Source organism: Sturnira hondurensis, unplaced genomic scaffold, assembly GCF_014824575.4.
Source record: "Sturnira hondurensis isolate 20B ecotype Veracruz unplaced genomic scaffold, ASM1482457v3 Scaffold0021555, whole genome shotgun sequence".
In the NCBI taxonomy this organism is placed as follows: Eukaryota; Metazoa; Chordata; class Mammalia; order Chiroptera; family Phyllostomidae; genus Sturnira; species Sturnira hondurensis.
Genome location: NW_028094186.1, coordinates 1,502,583 through 1,526,953, shown reverse-complemented (window position 1 = coordinate 1,526,953; position 24,371 = coordinate 1,502,583). Strand labels below are relative to the sequence as shown.

General features: G+C 49.2%; 1 protein-coding gene across 1 annotated transcript in view; it reads left to right on the top strand.

The window, feature by feature from the left end:
* Positions 1–24,371, top strand: part of MAN1C1 (mannosidase alpha class 1C member 1) — a 128,307-nt gene that overhangs the window by 45,088 nt on the left and 58,848 nt on the right. Inside the window, exon 2 of the mRNA XM_037032966.1 lies at positions 5,262–5,358. Coding sequence (XP_036888861.1) covers positions 5,262–5,358 — 97 coding nt within the window. The remainder of the gene's footprint in view (positions 1–5,261; positions 5,359–24,371) is intronic.

Below are 24,371 nucleotides of genomic sequence, written 5' to 3'. Positions count from 1 at the left end.
TCACTGCCAGACTCGGTCCCGCGTGTGTGTGTGTGTTTTATTTTAAAAAGGGGAGTATGTCTCACTGTTTCCCTGCTCACTTCCTTCCTCCCCAGTGGCCCCCCAAGAACTTTCCAGTGCAAACTTTGTATTATTTTCCTCTCTGGAGATGGTCTGCCAGTATTCCCAGCCCCTCCCTCCCAAACACATCCTTTCTCTCTTGGTTCCATTGGTCTGGGGCTCCTCAGCGGGGGGTGGGCATCTGTGCGGGTCACACAGTAAGTTCTAGTCGCTTTTCTGCGAGAGAGAATCCTAGAGCTCTGAGTCAGGTAGAAAGAATACCTTAAGTAAAATAATAAAGCCTGCCTCAAACTAGTAAATATTTTTCATTTTAAGATTTCATGTCATTATAATTTGTTCCGGTGGACAAGAAGAGCTTTTGTTTGAGAAAGAACTGACAGGATGTCTTAGGATTCAGCTTCGATTGCTCTGCCTGTCACTCTGTCATTTGAGCTTTGTTTTCTGCCTTCCAAGGACTTGGTGAAGGGAAGGCGTCGTAGGCTATTGTTAGGTATCCCTTGAATCCATAAATCACAGACTGATGGCAGGGACCATCTAGATCTGCCTTCTGTCTCCAGCACGCACACAAATAACTGCCTGTTGTGTATTTGTAGAACCCAGTGGGAGCAGAGGTATAATTTCTCTTGCTTTTTAAGTTCTCACATGTCTCGATTCGTACAGTTATATTCTTGAGTCCGTCCCAGATTTCTCTTGCTGTAGTTCAGGCCTCCCTGGTCCTGGTCAGCTGCTTCACTGTCCTGGCCTGTGGTCTTGTTGACAAAACCACCCCTGTGCTAATAACAACCGTGTCCTGACCATGATAAGTCACTTCCCCTGTGCGGGTTTCACATAGTCCTCGTGAAGTGTGGTTTTGGGACGAGATGCTGTCTCTGGCACTCATATTATTCTGCTTGACTCTGAGATCCTAGTTCTGGGCATCTCCTTAAGTTGTTTCTCTGGCCAGTGGCCTCCTCTCCTGTCAAAGCCCAGCTCTGTCCCACCCACCCCGTGGCTGACCACCCCAGCACTCCCCTGGGTGGTCTGGGAGTAGCACCATATCATTTATTCCTTATGTTGTTCATTTTAACAACCGTTAATTTTCACAACGCAAACATTTCTAGATATTCATCATAGAAAATCCAGAAAATCTAGGTCAATGAGAAGAAAAAATAACATCTCAAACATAACCACTGTCAGCATTTTGGTATATTTCCTTCTAGTCTGTATTTTTTTTAATATACTTATACATGGACCTGTGAGATTCATACTATATAGTTTGACATCCTGCTTTCCACTTCATATACAATGAGCATTTTTATATATCTCTAACATTTGGAAACATAATTTTAAATATCTGTTTAAAACTTTACGTCTCATACTTTATTTAGCCTTTGCATGGTTATTTCTGAATGGGAACAATACCTGTCCTGTCAAGCTCACTGAACTACCCAAATCAAGTGAGACAAAGTGTGCCAAGGGCTACACAAATGTAGCAGTGATTCATTGTTATATTAGTTTTATCTCTCCAAGTGATCTACTTTATTGTATTGTCACAAAATTGTTATACATTTTCCTATTCACCAAATTTTGCTCAATGGTGGGCAAAACAAGCTATCTGGCTTTAATCTTTAAAAAGGAATGTACATACTAATAACTTCCCAATTTTTTTCTAGCAGTTTCTCAGATACTCTGGAAATTACTCAAAATCTAGAAAGAGAATATGCACAAAGATGTTCATTATGGCATTATTTATAATGGTCCCAAAGTAGAAATCACTGAAATGTCCAATTATAAGGGAAGAAGTTTACATCTACTTTCTGGGCTGTTATAAAGCTATTAAAATGATATTTTCAAAGTCTTTGAAATAAAATACAAACTGTTTATGTCACCATCACTGGAAGAAACAAAGATGAATGAAAAAAAGTGAAAAGAAAGGCATCAAAATGGGAATGATAGTGATAGTATTTTAATATAGTGGTTTACTTTCTCTCTGTTTCTCTACAATGAGCACATATACCTTGCATGGATGGATGGATGGATAAGGGATGGATGAGGGATGGATGAGGGATGATGGATAGATAGATCAACCTTATTTTTTAAACTGTGGTAAATAATGTATACAACCCTGGCCAGGTTACTCAGTTTGTGGGAGTGTCATCCTTACAACAAAAGGTTGCATGTTTGATTCCTGGTCAGGGCACATGCCTGGGTTGTAGGTTTGGTCCCGGTTGGGCCATGTATAGGAGGCAACTGATTGATGTTTCTCTCTCACACTGATATTTCTCTCTCTCTTTCTCCCTTTATCTCTCTCTCTCTCTCCAATCAGTAAATATACCCTCAGGTGAGGATTTAAGTAAAAAGGCTGTGCAGAATTGGGGAGAATGGGGCATAGAACTGAGCTAAGAGAAAGACTGTCGCAGTTGTGGGAGGAGGGGTCCTGGGGGTTGAAGCCAGCACTGCTCTGGGACTTCCGGAAAGTGCTCAGAACCACCAAAGGGGTCTTTCATTTTTGGAGCAGGAGAAACAGAGTAGAACCAGGCACCTCACTTGAACCTGGTGATATCATTATAAAAGGGAAATCCAAATTACTAGTTCCTCATTTGCTCTGTCTCCTGACCAGTTATGGGCAGGACTGGCTCAGTGAGGAGCTATGGGTGACGAGAGCTGCAAGGAGACTGGCAACAGGCACACTCTGCTATGAGTTACAGTGGAGAAAGACAGGTGTTGTGATGTATGAGTTTGGGTGAAAATGACATCAACCCCCAGCAAAGTTCCCTTAATGGGTCTAAAAAAATAATAATTTCAGACTTGTAGAAAGGTTGCAAAAGTCTAGCTAACATTTCACATTTACCCTTTGTTCAGGTTCCTCAAATGTTAATATTTTACTGTTTGCTTTATTCTCTCTCACTACACACTCACACAGTTTTCTGAACCATTTGGGAGTTGGCTGCCTGTGACTAGAGGTCTGTGGTGTGGAAGTATGTGAACTGACCTCTCTGTGGCCCAAAGGGGAACACGGATTTGGATTAAGGAAGAACGTTGGGAAACTCCGCAATGGCATGGGCTGCCCTGTAAGGGGGTGAGCACCCTGTCACTGGGGGTGTCCAAAGACAGATTGCCTAATCTTTCATTAAGGAACTTACATGGAACAGGAAGTCCAGTGGGTGACCTTTGAGGTCTTAGAGCTGCCTAAGCATAAAGCCAGGGACCGTCCATCTCAGAAGCCAAGTCCAGGGGTTGCCCAGGGCTCTTATCACCAGTTCCAGAGTAAGTCTAGCCTCCCTATGCATCCTCTTCCTGTGCCCCCTCACAGCCCTGCTCAGCCATCGGGATACTGGGGTACCCATGAAGCTTCCCTTGAGACACATGCCTCCCGTCTTCTGAGCGCTTCTGTTGCCCGCAAGATCCTTCCCTGTGACCTGTTACCTATCTTACCTGTGCCACGTGTGGTCCACATTGACTCTCACAGCCGTATGTTAAGCTCCAGAACCAGCAAATGCTTAGCGAGCACTTGTCTGTGCCTGCTATGTCCCTGGATGAGTTGCTGGCCTTGTGGCAATGAATAGGGGGTAGTGGGACTGGCCAAGTAGTTGTAAGCGTAAAAACTTGGCTGTAGGCTGCTCAGGGGCTGGGCATCAGGAATGGGGAATAGGAGTGATTTAGGCTTGGCTGGGGAGGAGGTCTCTCTGCAAAAGAGCCCTCTCGGCTGGGGTCTGAAGGAAGACAAGCAGTTGGCAGAGAAGAAGAGGTTAGGGGCCAGGAGAGCATTCCCCTCATGGCTGCAGCCCAAACTGCAGTCTCACACAGGACAGGACACCTGATAGGTGCTGCTTAGGGTGTGTGAGGAAGAGAAATGAGGACTGTCTGGCTGGGGGCGGGGTGCATTTCTGTGCCCTGCTCACCCAGTGCCTGTGCTGAGTCACTCTTGACTTAAGGTGGGAGACCCAGCGTTTGTGGGTCTATGTGTACTTGGTATGCGTATGTGTGCATGCAATTGAGAGAAGCTCTGAGTGCCTCTGAATCCAGTCCCAAGTGACACAGGAATCGTTGGTGCCATTATTCCCCTTTGTTGATGTGGATGATATAAGAACGGGCCACGTTCCAAATGTCTCGGCACCCCTGCAGTGACAACTCCTTTGAGAACATGTAGATACCTGTGATTTTCTTAATTACTCCTGCACACCCACATCTCTCTCTCTCTGCCTTAAGCAGGAGGGGGTATTGAGGGCAGGGTGCAGTCCTCCCCCTCCCAGACCTCTGCTCCTCCTTTTCTGCTGTCATCTGTGTTTTCACAGCCTCCCGCTGCTCTCCCACCCCACCGCCGCCCTTCCCTCCCCTCACACTGACTTAATCCAGGGAGTCTGAGGGAGGAGGCCAGTCTCCCTCAAGCGCTCATACCCAGCAATTAGTTTCCATATTGCCAATTCAAGATAAGTAGAAAATAACAGGAATGGAACCAGGACTCAAAGCCTGTGCAAAGCGCTAGGCATGCATTACCGTGACATTTGCATGTGTGCCACATAGGAGGACACCTATCAAGCCAGGCACAGGGGTGAGGTCTGCTGGCCTGGGAGTTGAAAGAGCTGGATTCCAGCCCAGCTGGCTGTGCTGCCCTGACCACTTTCCATCTGTGGGCCTCAGTTTCCTCTACGAAACGGAGAGGTGGTGCTAGGTTCTTGTGCCATTTAATGGAGCGCACAGGCTGCAGATGTATCACGTCTGCCCTCCCACTCTGCGCAGCCGGCACGGCAGCAGCTAGCTGTCCTGATGTGCCTGGAAGAGATGGCTTCCAAGCCTTGACTCCAGGAGCAGCAGAGGCCAGAGAATGCAGGTGGAAATGTCCAGAAAGAGGGGGCTGAGGAGGAAGGGAGGCCAGAAGAGAGAAGAAAAGCAAAAGGAAGCCTGGAAGTGAGGTGACAAGCAGAAATAAACACATATGACATGACAGCCCAGTGGTTCTCCAATGTGGCCCACGGACCTGAAGTATCACGCGGGAACTTGTTAGAAAAGCAAATTCAGCCCTCCCGAACCAGGAACTCAGGAGTGGGGCCCGCTTTATAAGCCCCCCGCCCCCCAGGTGATCCTAGGGGGGGGTCACCCCAGGATCCCCCCAGCATGGATCCTTTAGCTAAAGTCTGAGAGCTGATGGGAGTTCTGAGCTTCAGCAGTCGCCAGCCTGCGCTGCTGGGAATCCCCACTCACGGTCCCACCTTCTCTCGTAGATGATGCGGTTTGCCTGGCAGAGCTATAAGCGCTACGCGATGGGCAAAAATGAGCTCCGGCCCCTCACAAAGGACGGCTACGAGGGCAGCATGTTTGGTGAGTGGACGTCGGGGAGACCCACTGCCGCCCTGGGGGCTGAGTGGAATTTACTGTTGGTTTTTCACCTTCTGAGCTGTGTCCCCAATTCTCCAAGTCTCGGTTCCTTCTGGGCTGTCCAGGTGTCTGAGCCTTCTAGTCTTGGGACAACGCTTATGCTTCTCGCTAACCTTAAACACTTCTTTGTGTGCACTGATCATTTATTTCTTAGAGCAGACAAATGGGAATTTAAGTGGGGACGGTGAGTGATGGAGACATGTTTTCGAGGAGAAGGTTTGGAGTTCTGAAGGACGCAGGACTGAGTTTAAGCCCACTCCTCCGAGCAGAGCTGTAAACTGATATTGGGTGTTTTCACAGAGAAACTGAACGCATTTCCAGTGAGACGGGCACCTGTGCAGCCTTTAGGGCGTGGCGGTGTGTCTCTCGCACACGCACCTGGTGGCTGTGTTGGGGAGCGGCACAGGTACTGTTGTGTGTCCGCAGCTGCTGCTTGAGCTGCAGTCCCACTGCTGATGTTCCTGACCTTTCAGCCACTGGACTCTCCTAACCCAGAGCCTCTCTCAACCAAAGAGACTTCCAAGGTGCCTTACTGGGGGCGGGGCCTCAGATTTCAAATTTAACACCCATTCAAATTACCAGCTCTCCTCTGTGCAGGCTTTTCACTTGAAAAGGTGCTGGAGGCAGCCTGGCTCCCTTATTCCCTGAGAGGCAGGGGCTGTCTGGGGCTGGAGATGGATATTCCGTACCTGTATCCCTCACTCCTTCGAGACGTAGGCTCCTGAAGTCGAGAACCAAAGAACCAAGTCAGAAAACAGGTCTCAGGAAAATCTCAAAGACAGATTTACAAGGGACAGTCCCCACGTGTATGGCTCTGTCAGAAGTATTTGTGTTATGGGAAAAGGGACACGGGACCTCCCTTCCTCCCTCTTAACTGTCTAGCTTCACAACCTTTCTGGCTATTCAGACAGTTTATTCCCTTTGTGAGGAGGGTGTGTGTGAATTTGGGTAGCTTCTTTTTTTTCTCCTCTGGTTATCATAGAAATGTGGGGAAATGAGATAATATCAAAAGAGTGTAAAGCAGGCAAAAATAACTCTTTCTGCCACATATATGCAGCCTCTGTTGACATCTTGGCTCATTTCTGTCTAATCTTTTCTTCTGTGTGCTTTTTCCCCTTATACATACAATTTTATGTTCTTTCTTTTTGTTTTCTTGACGACTCTTATATCATAAGTGTTTCCCTAACTCATTTGAATTTTTCTCATAAAGAATGTTTTTAACGGTTGCAGTTAAGGCAGGGATGTGCCATAATTCATTTAACTATCCACTAATGTTGGACGAAGGTCATTTCCAATTTTTCACTTCTAAAAATAACGCAGTAATGATCATCTTTGGGCACAAAATGTTGTCTTAGGATAGATGCCTAGAAAGGACTCCTGAGTCAGAAGGGAGGGTGACAGATGTTCTTTTACTCTCAAATAGGAAGGTGTGGATTCCAGTTTAGGAGCACAGCTGCCTCACCTGACAAGAACACTGACATTTCCCAACAGTCCACGTCTGCGCTGGGGAAAGATGGCTTGTGTGGGTCTCAGTTGTTGGAGCTTTGGCTTCCAGTGTAAATCGGGGACATGATCAAGTAGTTTCTCCTCCCCTCCTCCCTGAACAGTCTGCAGATATTCAGGGAATTGGTGGCAGGGGGGGTGAGGCTGTTGATGTCTGACATCGCAGGGCATGGGCGTAGCTGTAGCTCAGACTGTCACGCAGGACAGAGGCAGCATTGCTGGGAGGGACCGAGCTAAACTAAGTCCCACTTTGTCAAATTCCTCAAGCCCTGAGATGTAAATCTCAATGCCCTACCCCTTTCTTATCAGTGAGCCTGGTGGAGAGTAGGAGCCTGAGATGGTGGAAAGACACCTGGACCTTGATTTGGAAGACCTGGGTACAGGTCCTCCCTCGGCCCTCAACTGTCTGTGTGGCCGAATGCAGGTCACTCAACATCTCTGGGCCTCTGTCCATTCGTCCTTCATACTGGGGCTGCTCTGAGAGGACACCGGAACGTGCCAGTATCTTTGAGTGATTTACAATCTCCGTTGCGATAAATGGCGTTAGCAGTTGCCCGGGTGAGCCCATAGCGGGTTCTGAGGTCCCGTGGGTTGTCTGTCTCCTGAGAGTGGCCTTGGCAGGGCCCTGGGTGCCCCAATAGCCAGTGCCTATGGCATTCCTGGCAGTGAGGCAGAGCCTTGCTTCTGCGCCCAGCAAATGAGCCACAGTGGGCATCTAACTCCTGGGAAAGCAGGATGCGTAGGGGCTCAGGCACCAGACACGGAGAGCTAGTCTTGATTTACTCACTTTTTCACTTAACAGATGGTTATTTGGGGCCTTGCCTAGTGCTGACTGCTAGGGACATGTGGTAAATGGCACAGCAAAAACTCCACCAACTCTGCCAAGACATATACTGACAACCCTCCCCCAGTCTCTCTGGGATCTGTCCAGGTGCTCCTAGAGAGAGGGACAAGTAGGTGATCACAAGTGGGCATATGCCCAGTACTTCACTGGCTTTAGGTTTGATGCCTCTGGAGCCCAAAAGACGTGGGATCAAATTCAGACTTCGAAACTTCCTGGTGTATGACCTTGGGCAAGTCATTTCTCTCTGAGACTGAGTTTTTCTGTAAAATGGGGCAAATGAGAACATCAAACCCCCCACCCAGAACCAGCCTGACACACAGAACCTGCTTTACAGGTAGTAGCTATGATTACTATTACCACAAACGGGTCTTATGATACAGAAGAATGCACCACAGGTGAGGGCTTAGGGGCATTCTAGGAATCAGGAGGAGGCTCTAGTTTGGGAGACACCCATGCAGGGCTTTGAAGCCACACTACTCCCAAAGACAAAAGGAGATGAACTGGCCTGAAGTAAGCTGCGTGTCACGCCATCACTTCTTTTTCTGGATTCATGTGGGCTGCTGGGCAGCATCATTTCTGGACTCTGCTGCTGCCGTCATCGGTGACCTTCCAACAAGCAGGGACCTGCAGGGAATGGTCAAGTGGCAGCAGTGCTCACCCCGTCCACCTGGCTCAGTCGCTGTGCACGGGACCCTGAGCTGCCTCCTGGTGCTGTTTGCATGCAGGCTCTTACAGCTTCCTTTCCAGGCCCGCGGGGCCAGCAGGCCTGCATATGGCGAAGGGTGAGGAGTTCACGCCAGTGACTGGCTTTGCAGGATTTACAGGATCTGCAGCGAGGACATCAGATGGCAGCCTGGTGTCCCTGTCGGCATATCACCAAACTGAATTTCCCCTCCCAACTGGCCACGTGCCCTCCCTGAATACGTCCTCACTTTCAGAGCAACACTGCTAGGTGAGGTGTCTCTCAAGCCAGTCCTTGTGTCCTAAGCAATTCAGTGTCAAAGTGGCTTCCTTTTTACCAGCATCCAGCTGAGCAGAGGCTGTGAGCAAAGAAGACAACAAATAGCCTGCTCCTCACCTGGGCCGGGGCCTCTTTCCCCTTCCTCTGAGAGGTGACCGGATGGGACAGTAAATGTCCAGGTGGTGGTGAAAAGAGCATGGACTTAGGATCCAAGTGGGCCTGCGTGAAACCCCTACGTTGCCACTTAGCAGCTGTGTGGCTTCTGACTGCAGAGTGGGACGGGGGCTGCTTCCTCCTGGACTTGTGGTGACAGAGAGAAGACATGCACTGGGCCTAGCTCCGTGCCAGACAGAGCTGGCACTTGATGGGAGTGTTCTTGTCACTATTAAGGCACAGAGGGGTATCCGCCACTTGAAGAACAGATTCCAGGAGGGGTGGCTAGAGGAACCAGCCACAGAGCAGCAGAGGCCCAGCTTTCTCACTTGTAATAAGGGGCTGCTGCTAGGACATGGGGGGATTCTAAATAAGCTAGGAGGAGGGTGTGGACTCTTGGGTCCAGGTAGCTTGGATCTGCAGGCTGTTGTGCCACTTACTGGCTATGTGATCTTGGGCAAGTCTCTTAACTTCTCCAGCCCTTGGCATCCCAGCTATGCAGTGGGGACAGCAACAGCACCTACTCACAGGGTCGGTCTGGGAACTGAATGAGTCAATACATGAGAAATGTTCACATTCACGCCTGGCACAGAGGCAGCATCTTCATATTCAGCTGCCCTGAGGATGATGGAAGGCCCTTCGGACAGTTTCCCTGGTTTTCACCAAGGCGTGCCCAAGCCCTTTGGACCCAGGCACCCACATGAGGGCTCTAGGACTTTCCCAGCGCTGATCCCTCCTTCCCTGTTCCCCCCGCCCTTGAGTGCCTGTGGCAGAGGTTGTGAGTGGGAAGCCCAGTGAGAGGCGCTGTACCTCTCACCCCTTCATTGAAGCAGCTTACGGTGGAATTTTTAACAGGGGAGGGGGCAAGGGAGGGTTGGGGTTCAAAGCAATGAGATAAATCAGCCTCCTGCTAACAAAAGGGTTTCCAGGCGAGTGGTAAGTGACACCTCACACTGAGTGCCAGCTGCCGGCCTTGAAGCACTTAACGAGCATTAATTCTCCCAAGAAGCCAGAGCGATTTGTGAGAACTTCATCCACCTTGGCAGTGGGAAATCCTCACAGGGCACAGAGCACTGGCTAGGAGGGGACCACTACAGAGGCCCTTGAAAGCAAGCCTGATTCCCTCATCTTAGAGTTGGGGAAATGAAGCTCAGAGAGGGCAAGGGACTTGCCCAAGGTAACACTGAAATTGTCCAAGGCCAGATTGTCGAAACACAGCCCTATGGTCATGGCCAAATCACCACCAGGAATGAAGCATTCTCAAAGCTTCAGCAGGAGCCACTGTGGGGAAGTGTATCATTTGGGGGCCAGGACTCTACCATCCCCTGTAAATGTGTCACACCAGGCACTGCTGCTGCGCTCTCTTGTATTCTAACAGCCCTGACCTATCTTATCCTCATTTCACAGATGAGGAGACTGAGACCTGGTGAGTTTTGGAACTTGCCTGTCACGCAGTTATCAAGCAGAGACTCCAAAACCCAATGTATCAACCACCAGGCTACCCTGCCCCCATGATCACCTACAGTGGCCTGTGGCCACGGAGAAGGGAACAGAGCAGAGGGAGGGTCTCAGGGTGGATGATGTTGCATCTTCAACTCCATCACCCTCATGGAAGCTGGGGAGGGCAGGTGCATCCTGGCTAGATTCTGCGGCCTGCCACCTCTAGGCATCAGTGTTTGTTGGACATTGACTGAGAACTCAGGGCTTGGAAGAAAGATTCAGGTTTCTCTCCGTTCTCCCAGCACAGGAAAATATTTTAACCCTGTCCAATAAGCTAATTGAAAACACCTAATTGCAAAACATGCCATGGATCATCGCATGATAAGCTAAGAAGAGTGTGGATTTGAAAATCAGACAAGCCTGGATTTGAATCCCAGCTCTCCCACCTACTAGTCATGTGACCCTGGGCAAGTTCCTTAACCTCTCCACACCTCAATTTCTTCATTTCTATAATGCAGATAATATCTACTTCACCCAATACTTGTGAGGATTAGATAAAGTGGAAGTATGTAAATACCTGCTCATGAGCTATAAGCTGCTGCCATTATTGTTACATTTATTATAAAATAATTGAACAAATAATTATATCCCAAGGAAGGAGATAGTGCCTAGGTCATAGACTTTTGGTAAATATTGTAGAATGGAAGACAGCTTCCTGCAGTCTCTGTCGGCCCTACATCCTGGGTTTGGCAGGGGAAGGGCTAGGCCCTGCTCTCTGTTTCTCAAATCCTCTTTGCTGCCCTGACCTTCTCCTCCATCACAAAGTGCAGCTCGGCTCAGCAGACTGACCCTGTACGAGCAGCTGCCCTGCTCGGTCAGCAGGTGTGATCTCGGGCGTCTTCTCTGTGGAGGACAGAGGTGCTTGCCTGGCCAGAAGCAACTGCCCTGCTCTGCGCTGGCCCAGGATGCCTGTGAGAGCCCCAGATTGGATTCTGCCCCTGCCCGGTGAATCCCCGATAGGACTGTCAACCCAAACCCCATTTTGAGGCATGATTTATTGCCTTGGGCGAGTTAAGAGGCAAAATGAACACAGCATGATTTTCAGATCACGGGCAGGGAATGCTCGGCCTTGGCAGAGAGAAAAATCATCTTTGCCTTGTAAACGGAGCAAATATGATGTTGAAGGGGGAATAAATCCAGGCCCCTCTACGTCGTTTTTACAATTGCTTTTTGGTGTGTGACTTAGTAGTGCCTTCTGCAGAATGTTCACAGTTTCCTACACGCACATGCCAGTCGCACTGGGTCTTTTTGTGGGTGAGAGTTACTCCACCAGTGTGGCTGCCTGGGAAACTGCACACTTTGCCAGACAGTTTGTAAGAACCACCTGCTTCCCCAGTTTTCCTCAAATCTCTGTGTTTCGATGGATTTCTGATTTTGTTTCGGGGAGGCAGCCGTTTTGACTTTGGAGATAGGCCCAGGTTCAGATCCCCAGCATTTACCAGCTGAATGAAATTGGGCAAGTTACAAAGTTCTCTGAACTTCAGTTTATTTGCTTGTAGAAGGGTGGTGGTGAGGGGGGAATTAGAGAGCTCTAGCCCACTTCCTAGCACATAGTAAATCCTCGCACGACATGAGTTTTTCTTCTTCCCTACATGCACAAACATCCTTCCCAGTTTCTTCCCTTTCTCCCTTTTTATTGGGTTACAGAGCACTTTGGCTTATCTGGCTGAACATACTACTTCCTCTTTTTACAAGTTTTGTTTTATGAGTTCTTTTTTTCTTAAGAAAAAAAAAAGAAAGAAAGACAAACAAAACACCAAGTGTCTATAGTTCTTGGAAAATCACTGTCAGGCTGTGTGGCTCCCTGGTTTTGGCAAGTGTGGTGCACATTCCTGTCCCAGGCCTTGAGCTTGTTTTGAGAAAGAGTTGTCGTCAGCCTCGGAAGTGGTGATGTTGTAATTCCTTGGGTAGAATGGATCATTCTTAAGGGCAGCAAAAAATCCTTCCCGGTAGTCATGTGTTTTTTGGAGCCATGGTTGCTCCATCTGCAGGCCAGAGGTTGTCACAGTGCAGAGCAAATGGATAAAAGCACCCGGCCACTGGCAGACGGGCCTTTAGCACAAGTTGCAGAACAGGATGAAAATACTGACCCCATGCAGGTGGAGGACAGGCAGAACTGGCAGTTGCAGGTCAGACCCCCAGGGTGGTCTTGGGGCCTTGAATGGTGACACATCCAGGATCCTTCAGCCACCTTCTGAATACCATAAGGTCCCTAGGGTCACACTGGGTGATTCTCAAAGCAGATCATTCACCTCCAAATTCGCCTGCTTATTTTCACACTCTCTGGCCCCGCTGACCACCCGTGGCCTGGTTGGCATGGCATTCTGCACCCTCCCCCTTCAAAGATTTTTTCCAAAGCAATTTCTAATTAAGATGCATTTGGCTGTTTTCTTTGTCTTTTTGTTTAAAAGGCTTCCTATCAGCACAGAACATAATTTATTTCTCTAGAAAATATAGTAGCAGGTTGCTGTAAAAAGAAAACTCGAGCTCGGGAGTCTCAGGTCCCCATCCCAGCCCTGGCGCCAGCAGCCACCCGAGCCAGCGTCTTCCTTTGGGCTTCATACAAAGAAGCTCCTCCTCTCTGGGATTCCCGATTGGTTACTAGGTTGGTTTCTTCATTTCACCTCTGTCAGGCCGTTTGAGCTGTGCTGGTTCTCTTGAAATCTGAAATTTTTAGTAGCTAGTCTTGTTCCTGTCGGGAAAGAGTGAGTCAGGGTATCTATTCCCAGAACAAGTTGCCGGGGACGCATGAGATGATTCATATCGAACCTGACATTCCCTCCTGCTGGCAGTGTGTTCCTGCCCACTTTCCACAGGCCTCCTCTTCCTTGGAAACAAGGCTGAGCCCATAGCAGACAACCAGCCCCCTTTTCTTTTCACAGCATTGATGGCAAGCATTTGCCCAGTTTCTCAGCAAACTCAGTGACAAATACATATGTGAATTTGCAAAATCTCCGACTGGCAGTGCCAGTTGGATTCTTCTAAACCATCGGCCCCATGTCTGGTGATGGGGAAGGAGGCACTGAGAGGGATGGGGACTCACAGGTCTGACATCCAGGACTGGAACCCTGGGTTTTAACTTGAGCCTCTATCTTTTCCCTTTAATTACTTCTTAAAAATTGAGGCATAACTTATAACTCACAGTAAAATGCAGAAACATTAGATGCATGCAGAATGGATTTCACAGCCCTGTAGCCAACCCTGTAGATCAAGAAAGAGAGCATTTCTGTTACCCAAGAAGTTCCCTTGGACGCCCCCTGGCCAGTACCCGCCAGGAGTCACCGCTATTTGACTTCTGTCTCCGTAGATTTGTGTTATCTGCTTTAGATTTTCATATCATATCGTATATACTCTTTTATAGCTTACCTTTTTCACTCATAATTGTATCATAAAGTGCTGTTCATTCTTTGAGTTTGCCCATTCTACTTTGGCTGGACATTTTTGTTTCCAGTATTGGGTAATTATGAGTAGAGCTGCTATACACTTTTTTTGTTGTTTAAAATTTAGTGACTGGTTGTTTTCACTAGCTCTAGGTCATTAATAATCTACTTTACATTCTTGTATAGATTTATCTATTCTGAACATTTCATATAAAAAGAATCAGATAGCCCTGGCTGGTGTGGCTCAGTGGATTGAGCACTGACCTGCAAACTGAAAGGTCGCCAGTTCAATTCCCAGTCAGGACACATGCCTGGGTTGCAGCCAGGTCCCCAGTTGGAGGCATGTGAGAGGCAACCATGCATTGATGTTTCTCTCCCTCTCTTTCTCCTTTCCTTCCCCTCTTTGTAAAAATAAATAAATAAAATCTTTTAAAAATCATACAGTATGTGGCCTTTTGTGGCTGCTGCTTTCACTTAGCATAATGTTTCAAGGTTCATTCACATTGTAGCCAAGTATTAAGTACTTTATTCTCTTTATTGCCAAGTAATATTCTATTGTATGGACATACCACATTTTAGTGATCTATTCAGCAGCTGGTGGACATTGGGGTTGTGTCCACTTTGGGGGGGCCTATTATATATAGTGCTGCTGTGAACATTCGTGCGTAGGTTCTCGTGTGGACGTAGGCTCTTTTGGGCATACGCCTAAACGTAGGATTGCCGCATCGCGTGGTAGCTCTGTATGTCTCCTTTTGAGGAGCCGCTACACTGTTTTTCAAAGCGGTTTGCAGCATTTTTGTATTCTTGCCATGAGTATGTGAGGGTTATAAACACTTTTGTACGAGCTTTTGGTGGAAATAAATAGTCATTCATGTTGAGATCTACCCAGGATTTGAATTGCTGGGTCATACTGTCTGGTGGTATGTTGAGTTTAAGTTGGAAGCTGCCAGCTTTCCAGAGTGAATAAGCCGGCAGCCCCACACTCAGTTAGGATGAGAGTTCTTGGGGTGAGTCCTTGCCAATGTTTGCTGTGGTCAGTGTGCTTCATGTCACTCTCCTGCTGAAGGCTGCCTCCCTCCTAATCAGCCCCATCCACACCCCATTGTTCAGAGCCCCAGCTTCCTGGGCCTGTGCGCCCTGGAGCCGAGCTACCCTGCTCAGCCCTGGTCTGGAGAGGGCCCCCTCCTTCCTTCCTTAACTGAAGGGTGAGTTGGGGCTCCCAGGCCAACAGCTTCTAATGCTCCTTGCAGAAGGGATGGGTGGCAATATCTTCCCCTACTACCCCCTCCCCACACTGTCTTCTCAGTGACACGGGGTGGCCTCTTTACTTCCCAGCCCACCCCAGCTGTGACACGCAGTTCCAAGGTGGCACGAACCTGAAATTTCTCTAGTTCAATTACTATGCCATGAGGTCTTAACAGAGAAAATTTTGACCTGTGAGTCAGAGACTTGAGCTCTCCAAATCTTGGCTCCGCGGCCAACTGCCTGGGCATGTGTCACATCTCCTTTCTCTCCCGTGGAATGGGGACCATGACACCTCCTCACAGGATTGTCACTGGATCACATGAGAATGCTTCTTCATCTGTCAAGGACTAGTCGGTGTCTACCATGCACCAGGCACTGTCCTAGACACAGGGGAAACAGCAGGGAGCAAGATGGACACCCGCATGGACCTGCCAGGCTAGAAGGAAAACGAAAGCCTGAACTTGTAACCTCACTTACTGCAATAAGCGTGCTGTGAGATACACACTCTCTCCAGGGGCTCCTTAACAACTTCTGGGAAGGGTGGCCTCTCCACTAGGGCCTGAAACATGAAGGGAGAAGCGTAAGGGAGGAGTTATGGGCACAGAAACACAGGCGCATGGGCCTAGAGGTGTGATTGAGCAAGACCATGGCCCCTTGGGATCCAAAAGATGTTTAGTGGGATGCAGGGAGAGGGATGGTGGCATGGTAGGAGACCATCTGGGAGCACTGCCAGTGGGTAAACAGGGCCCGTGAATGTAGCTCCCTCGGACTTTCTCCCGACCCCAGGCCCCGGGAGTCAGGAGGCCTGGCTTCTAATTGCTTCTGGCCATCCATCTGTTCTATGTCCGTGTTGTTCTCTGAGCTTATCTCTCCACCATGTAGTGTGGGTGTCTGGCATGTGGTCTCTCCTGCTACTTCTAGGTCCTAAAATAGGAAGTGATTGGGCCACTTTGGGGTGTGCTTCTCCCTGGCTGCAGAGAGCCTGATGCATCCAAGTGGGCAGCTGGCTCAGTGATGGACTCGGGGGTGCCGCACTGGTCACGGTGGCCGCACACAGGGTGAGGACCGAACTGTAACCACTCTGGGAAAGGCGGGAGCCAGGACTGCACTCCCTCCACCCCCGGGGGCCTCTCGGTCAGGCAGATCAGACCCGCTCCACAGACGGCTGCCCTCCCAGGCAGAAACGGTCGGCATGAGAACCACGCAGGGCTCGCTGGGAATTGTTGAAAAATTCCGAAGAGTGCCTGGAAGAGGACAAAGAGGCCCGGAAGTATGTTGTCAGCACGATTTGGGGCTAATACTCAAGTTTGTTTTTCTTTTCATCAAGTCTGAAAGGCGGTTTGAAATCCATGGCTCTTGCTTTTTTTTTTTTTAATCACTGGATAAAACACAATTGCATTTTCTCCCCCAATAACTTTGAATTCTGGAAATAGACTGTGTGGGGATAATTGCTGTTGTCTAATCCCACCAATGGCCAAGCAAATGATAAGGACAGGGAGGAGGGGGGCCAGCGTGGTGGAGGCCGTCAGCCTGTTTCTTATCCAGCAAGCAGGGCTGTGCTCCCCAAATAATACTGTTCCCGAAATAGCAGTCGCCCAAAAATGCATCTGCATATTGTTTTGTAACAAGTAACTGGTGATGCATGGGGATGTGGAGTGTTTAAGTTATTTCTTAAGTTTCAGTTCAGTTCCACAATTTTGCATTGAGTACTTCTCTACTCAGTGTGCGCCAGGTTCTGAGCTGGGTATGGAGTGGGGAAGAGGGCACCAAAGTGAACAAGACAATGAGCTTATTGGACAGGAGACAAATGACATCCGGCTATGCTGCCAGACAGAACGCGTGCCTAAGCAAAATGCCGCAGTAGAGAACGTCAGTATCTCAGGAGAGCTGCTGAGCAAGTTCCTGAGACTGTTTTCAAAGTTTTCATGAAGTTCCCCACATTTCATTGCAGGGCAGTCACAAAGACAGTGGCATTTGGGAGGTACCATATGGCAGGGGGTGAATTTTGACAAAAATCAGTGAAAGCTATTACAGGTGAGGGAACAGCACAGGCCAAACCTAGGGGGTCAGGCCAGGCAGAGTTTTGTCTCTCAGAGAGAGGGGAGCACTTGGGAGGGAGGCAGGCAGGGGGCCTCGGACTCGGAGGGCAGGGGCTGGGTCTGAGCGTGCAGCACCCAGCCAGGCCCTGCCCAGCTGCCCCTGCGCAGGGCCGACGTCTCCGAGGCACCGTGCCTAGGGCTCACACAAGTATTTTAATTTCTTTTAAAGTCAGAAGAAAAATATGAATATCATAATGAATACACGATAATGACTCCAGTCTGAATTATATTCGTCTTTATATCAATGCCATTGTAAAAGCATGTTTTAAGCTTTTTTTTTTCCGTGTCCTTGTCTTCCTCACCAGGTGAGGGTCCCAAGAGCTTGTGACTACTTAGACTTGAGGGGAAGGGTTCCCTTTCTTCCCATTGTTGTCCTTAAAGCTGGCAGATCAGACCATCAGCAGCTCAGGTTCTTCGTCCCTGGCAGTGTGCAGCGGGAGGGGCGTTGCCCCACGGGCGCCCCCGCCTGCTAGTGCAGGCACCCATGTGTGTGTTTCACGTGTCCCTCACGGTGCCCCTCTGGGGCAGAGTCTGTGGTGGTGAGGAAACTACCGTGAGAGGAAAAGTCACTTGTCCAAGCCTGCCGAGAGGCTGGGCAGTGGTGCACACCCAGGCTGGTCTACGTCCAGAGCCCTCGCATCCTTTTTGCTCAGTCCCCGGGACTGGGAACCCCCTCGTGCCGGGACCTCCTGCTTTGCCTGACATGTGTGTTACCAGTGTGGCCTCAGGCCCAGGCAGTGCTTTGGGGACCTAGAAATAACAGCAAAAGGCAAAGGAGGTTCTGTTCCTATTGACTGAAAGGAGGTTGTGACGTCCTCTGCCGACCCCGCCCAATCTTGGTCCATTGTCTCTCTTCCCTGCATTAGGCTGTAAAAGCAAAGCCAAAGCTGTGAACTTATCTTCCCCAAACCCAGGAGGACAAAATCCTGGGCACCCCCAGCAAGGCTATAGCATGACCCTCCCCACGGTCTGAGCAGGGGCACACCGCCTCTCATGCTCTTCCCACTGGTGATGTGGCTTCATTTGAAGGGCCTTGAATTCCTGGGACATGAACCACATCCAGGCTCAGGTGTAAGTGCAAATGCAGGCCCCTCGGCTGACGGCCAACGAGATACACTCTGGGGTCCCCCAGGTTCTGAGGGCCAGGGCTGTGGCTCTTCCTACCCCTCGGGGTGCACAGCTGGGCGGCTCCACAGATATCATCTCTCCAGAAACACCCCCAAGTCTGCAGCTCAACTCAGTGACTGAGGTGAAAGCAAAACCCCCGAAGGAGGATCCTTGTGATTTGAGGCAGTTATACCAATGGTTAGGGTCATGGGCTTTGGCATCAGGTGGCCTGGTTATAATTTTTATCACTGTGTGACCTTGGACAGTTGAATTAACCTCTCTGTGCCATAGTTTTCTCCCACAGGGGGGGAAAAAACAGGAATAATAATACCTGCCTCATAGAGTGGTTGTGAGAATACAATGAGTTAATTCATGTCAAAGCCTTATAGCAGTACCAAGAAATGGTAGCTGTTGTTACCTTTATTGTCATCGTCTATTAGTACTGTCAGAGCTGTCCCGGGAAGCAGGAGAGGTGGTCCATCCCTGCTCTACCCATGATGGCCTGTGTGCCCTTGGGCAACCGCTCTCCCCACTCCTCCCCAGGCTAGTCTTGCTCTCTGTGAGTGAGGGCTTTAGGCCAATTTGTGGACCTTAACCAGGGGCGAGCATTGGAATTACCTGCAGAGCTTTTGCAAACATGGGCTTCTGGGTTCCATCCCAGAAATGTTGATTTGGTGGGTCTGGAGCTGGCCCAGGACCTACATGAAGAACAGAATCTCCATCAGTGGTTCTGATGTACAACCCGGTTAGGACCCCTGAGACCTGCCTGGTCTAAAGTTCATTACTCGTGAAGTGATCAGTCCCCCTCCCACAGTCCTGCTTGGCAAGGTGCCTTGGGCAAGGGCCAGCCCTGCCCCTCTGCCAAGCCTGCCACCTGGGTGGGGCTTCTACTTTCCTGGAGGTGGCGGGGTGGGAGTGGGTCCGGCATGTCCGGGGCTTTCATTCTGCAGATGTTTGGGGAAACATCTCCCAGCCACTGCCAGCCCACCCTCAGGTAAAGTAGGCTATTCTCCGTGTAACTTTGCACTATTTCTGAAGTGTGGCTGGGAAGGGGCTGGGGGTGTGGATGTATGTCAGCCCCACCTTCCTATGTGCCCAGGGAAAGGACTTTGGGGGCTTTTGATTAGAAAAGCCTTAAAGGAGCTTTATTATCATAAACAGCTCCCCACCTCCCTGTAGACCCTGCCAGCCACTCTGACCTCTTCAGCGCGTCTCTGCTGCCTTCCTTCTCTGATCAATGAGGGTGAGTAGACAACCTTGGCACCCTTCTCGCTCCTGAGGCAGAACAGCCTCTGTCCGTCTGTCCCCTCTACCTTCCTTCCTGCCTCCAGTCTTGCTCCTTTTGTCAGGTGAATGGGATTTGTGTTTCTCTCTTCGAAGAGCAAGCTCTGTAGTAGAAACTGCTTCCTGAGGGCAGGCTCAGCTTCTGACTGACCCTTACATCCAGGGCTGGCTCCTGCAGTGGGCTGCCAGAGATGGGCTGGTGATGAGACCAGTCAGCTCCTGCCCTGCGGCCCGCCCCCAGGCAGGTTCGGGGAGCAAAGGCGAGCGCGCAGTCCGTGGGGCACGAAGGAGCCTGCTAAAGAACCTCAGTAGTGATTGCAGCTTCCCCATTTCATCACTTCAGTTTGGCTCGTGTCTTGAGATGCTGGGTAAGCATCTTGTCAACTTCAACACAGCTGACAAAGTTGTGACACGAGATGTTTAGATTTCTTAGTTTTCTCCGACCTCCAGCTGATCCTGTTAAAATGTCTCTCCTTCCAGAGAGCTGATTTATGCCCCAGAATTTCTGGTTTTGAAGTAAAATGGAAATTTGTTGTCATCCTGATCCTCTGATTCTGCGTTCCCCAGGAGGAGGGCATGGTTTACATCTGGTGTGTTGTGACTTTCAAGGTTGGTGTCCCACGGGATGGAGTGATAGGGGAGGACATAGGACAGCTGGAGACGCTTTTATTTTGAAGCTGCTCTTCACAGGCACTACACCCTGAAACGTGGGTTTTTCCTCTTCTTAAAGCTGCTGTTCTTCAGGCCTCTTCTCAGTTGGAGAGTGGTGGGGTTTGACCAAATAAATCCCTGTATCTGTGTTGGAGTTATCTGAGTGTGAAAATCCTGTTTGACCCTTAAAATTACTTCGTCTCCTTTTCCCTTTCTTTTTAGAAAAAGATAAATGTAATATATACCCATTGTGGAGAAATGAGAACTAAGAACCAGAAAGAAGTGCTCCTGTAACCCCACTAGCCAAGGGTGGCTCAGAGTTTCACGGGTCTCTCTAAGTTTACCCCCAAGAAAATGAGTAGATATAAATACATATTTTATATAAACAGAATTATATGATAATACTGTCTTATTTTACTTATCAGTATTTTGTGATTATTTTTTCAAGCTGTTAAACACTGACACCTATATTGTCATACTTAGTGACTGTGTGGATTCTGTTATATGGATGGACTATATATGTGCATGTATATATATATATGTATATATGTTCACATATGTTATACATGTACACAGTTCACATTTTTTCACCCCTATTATTGGACATTTAGATTATTTCTGATTTTTGCCTTGTAAACAATGGTGAGATGAATTTCCTAATTCAGTTCACTGATGTTTGCAAACTTGCCCTAATGTTTTCTTAGGATAAGTTTTTAGAATAGGACTAACTAACATGTCCAAGTATTTACCATATGCTACTCTGCTAAGTGTTTTAAATATATTATTTATTAAACCCTATAAATGATTCTGTACAGAAATATCTGCATTTTACAGAGGAGGCCACTGAGGCCCAAAGAGGGTACATACAGTGGCCGGGGCCACATGGCCAGCAAATTGAAGAGCCGGGATTAGAACCCAAGTCCTCGGACCCCAGAAGCTTCTGATACAAAAGTTTAGGTCTGTTTCACCTCCCTCTGTGGTTTAAGGCTACCTGTCCCCTACTTCCTCTCCTGCAGCTCTTCACTCAGTGACTGCCTTACCTGAGATCTGGTCTCTGGGAGTCCCCTTAGGCCCACAGTTGCATAATAGGAACAAGAAAGGAAAAATTGTTGGTATTTGTGCCACGTCACTGTGACCTAATGTGGCTCTCAGTCTCTGGAGGTGCCTTCTAGGAAACCATCAGGGCCAGGAACAGGCAACTGGACACCCACCAGGCCGTAGCAGAGCCATGAGCCTGCCCGCACAACCCAGCTGCTTTGGACGGCCCGCGTGCCTGGGCTGAGGTAGGGCTGGGCTGGGCGAGCACTTGTGCCAGGAGGATCTGCGCCCTTCCTAGAGCACACTCCTTGCAAAAACTGGGCTCTGGCGGGACCCTGGGGAGAGCTGGCATGCACAAGGCACCTGAGCTCTCAGCAGGAAGTACACTGGGAAAAGAAGGGCTTGAGGGAGAGGCAGATTCTAGGACAGGGGCCATGAGGGCAAATACAAGGCCAGAGCCAGAAGGTAAGACCTGTTTTGCAGGGACTTACTAGTGAGCTCGAGGACAGGCTTGTGACCTGGAGGCAAGACCAGGGGCCTCTTCTCATGACCCTCACTGGGTCTGGCTCATCATCAGTACTCTGCACTTTGGGGACAACCAGGGGTCCCGCCACCTCGAACCTTGAAGTTCTACTGTGCAGCCGGGCCCCAGAATGCTGGCCCTGGTACATGGACGTTACAAGGCGAAGCATCTCTAAGGATTCCTGCCGTGGCTGCTTTGCAGAGAATGTATGTCTTAGCCCAGCAGTAGAGCTGGATGGGGAGGGCTTGCCCTCCATTCGGCCCAGTTTTCTCTTCCTGATTTATCCATAGATTGAACTTGATGATCCAGACTCATATTCATTCAGCTAATCACGCGAGTTATTTCTGCAATTTAGGTCTTCGAATAAGTGCACTTGGTTGCTGAATATGTGATCAGCCACAGATTTCTCATTCTTTAAAACCCAGGGAGCGGAAACGCCAACATAGAAAGCCATCGCAAAAGGCAAAGATTCCTGAAGCACTAAAATCAGGCCTTCAAAGCTCTGACCTCCTGACCTCCCATCATGATGCCTCTTGGCCCATCGGTGCCCCACGCAGAGCCTGGGAGGAGGAGCTGTTAATCTGTAAAACCCCCAGGGGTGAGGGAGGGGGCACGACAATCAACAGATAATCTGCTCTGCTCACATTCTCTTTACTAACCAGAGAGTTGGTTTGTCTCTGAAGTAACTTGATCTTGAGGAGAAAATGCATTTGAGAGCTTCAAAAAGGGTATAAGCCAACTGGGAAAAGCTGCTGCGGGCGTTGGGGGTGGAAAGGTCAGCGTCTGTTCTCCCTCTGTTCTTCCTGCCCAGAACTCTGCTCTAACCTGGAACAATTTTACCTCTTCCTCCCTGTCATCATCCTCACAGTCCTATCCAGCGAGACCCCTGGTACAGCAAAGCGGTCACCGGACAAGACTTATCAGTTATTGATTTATTTGTTTATTCAATGAGCCTTGGTTGACTACAGAGTTCCAAGTATTGGATTGGACACTGGAGATTTCAGAGAGAAATCAGACTTGAGCCCTGCCCTCACATTGCTCTTCCTCGCTCCGGGAAGACAGCTGCAAACAGTTAAGATGCAGGTGCTGGGAACAAGGGTTGGGAGGAGAAGGGAGGGGTCTCCTCCAGCCCCGCCCCTGTGCCAGGAGCTCAGCTTCTGTTTCCTGTCTGTGTGTGCCTGGGGTAGAGCATGTCTGCAGTCTCAGACTGGCTACTGAGAAGCCGTTGGTGTTCACTTCGCTGTAAAGTGTTCAGAGGCGGCACACTGGGACAGGCCAGAGCTTGGTTGATAGAAAAGCTGTCCCAGGAAGTTGCCACAGCTCCACTGCCCCCTTTGGAACCTCCCTGTTTCCCAGGGCCAGTGACACTGACTCGCAGCCCCAGAGCAGGAAGGCGGCGCAGGTCTCCTGCTGAAATAAGTATTTTGGGTCAGAATCCAAGAGCATGACCTGAGATAACAACACATACTGGAGCCCTAATTCCGGGACAGACTTTCATCCTTCCAGACTGACAGTCTCATTTTATTTGACCTTAAAACTTAATGTTTTTAAAAACAAACCTACTAGAATAACACAAGTGACTCATTTCTTTCAAGGCGGCCCCTTTGCGAGGCTAGCTCAGGTTCCTGATGTCACCCAGCTCCCGACAGCCCCAGCCTCTCCTCGGAGAGCTGCTTTCAGGAGTCAGTGACTGAACTACACATTATTTCATCCTGCTAATTTCTTGTCACTCACCAGACTGGCACCCCATTAACTCTGTTTCTAGAAAGTAGGTCTCTGCCTGCCACTGTGGACATCCAAAACCTGGGTTTGAATTTTGCTTTGCCAGTCGTTAACTATTATTGCATCGGGCAAATCACTTGCTTCCTTGGATTTGTTTCCTCATCTATGAAATGGGCGCAGTACCTTCTCACTTGGTTTGGCTAAGGTAATGCACAAAGTACCCAGTGTGGTGCTGGGCACACTGTAGTACCGGTCCCCTGGCTCCCTGTCTCTCTGCTCCCCACCCTGCCCCATTTATGAGAGAATATGAGATATTTAGTTGAAAGAGCGCTAGACTAAGCCAGGCAGAGGACTATGTGATCCTAAGGAATTCACCTTCGGACCTCAGTTTCCTCGTCTGTAAAATGGGAGACTACTTTCTAATGCTGTCCAGCCTCAAAGGGTTAGGGTTAAAAGGATTAAACCATAAGATTCACATGACAGGGTTTTTGAAATATAGGGTATGTGATCTTAGAACCTGAGGTGGTGGTGAGTTCAATCCCAAGTCGGTATCAAAGGGCCATTGTGTTAGAAAGTATTTCAGAAAGTCCCTGGAGAATTTCTTACTCATTCAGCTCAAGCTGGGGATTGGGCACTTGCATCTTCCTGGCCCAGGGGCTAGGAATCCGTAGATGTCCACTGCCACGTAGGAGTCCAGGACCTTCTGGTTGGGTAACCCCAGGTTACTAAGCAAGGGAGGGCTGGAGCGGGTGGAAGATCGTCTTGCCTTACCAGACAGCACCTGCCCTAGTAAGCTGGGGCTGCTACAGTAAAATACCAAAGACTGAGTGGCTCAAAGAACAAGTACTTAGTTCTCACAGTTCTGGAGGCCGCAAAGTCCAGGGTCAAAGTACCAGCAGACTCCTTGCCTGCTTGAGAACTGGCTTCCTGGTTCATAAATAGCCAT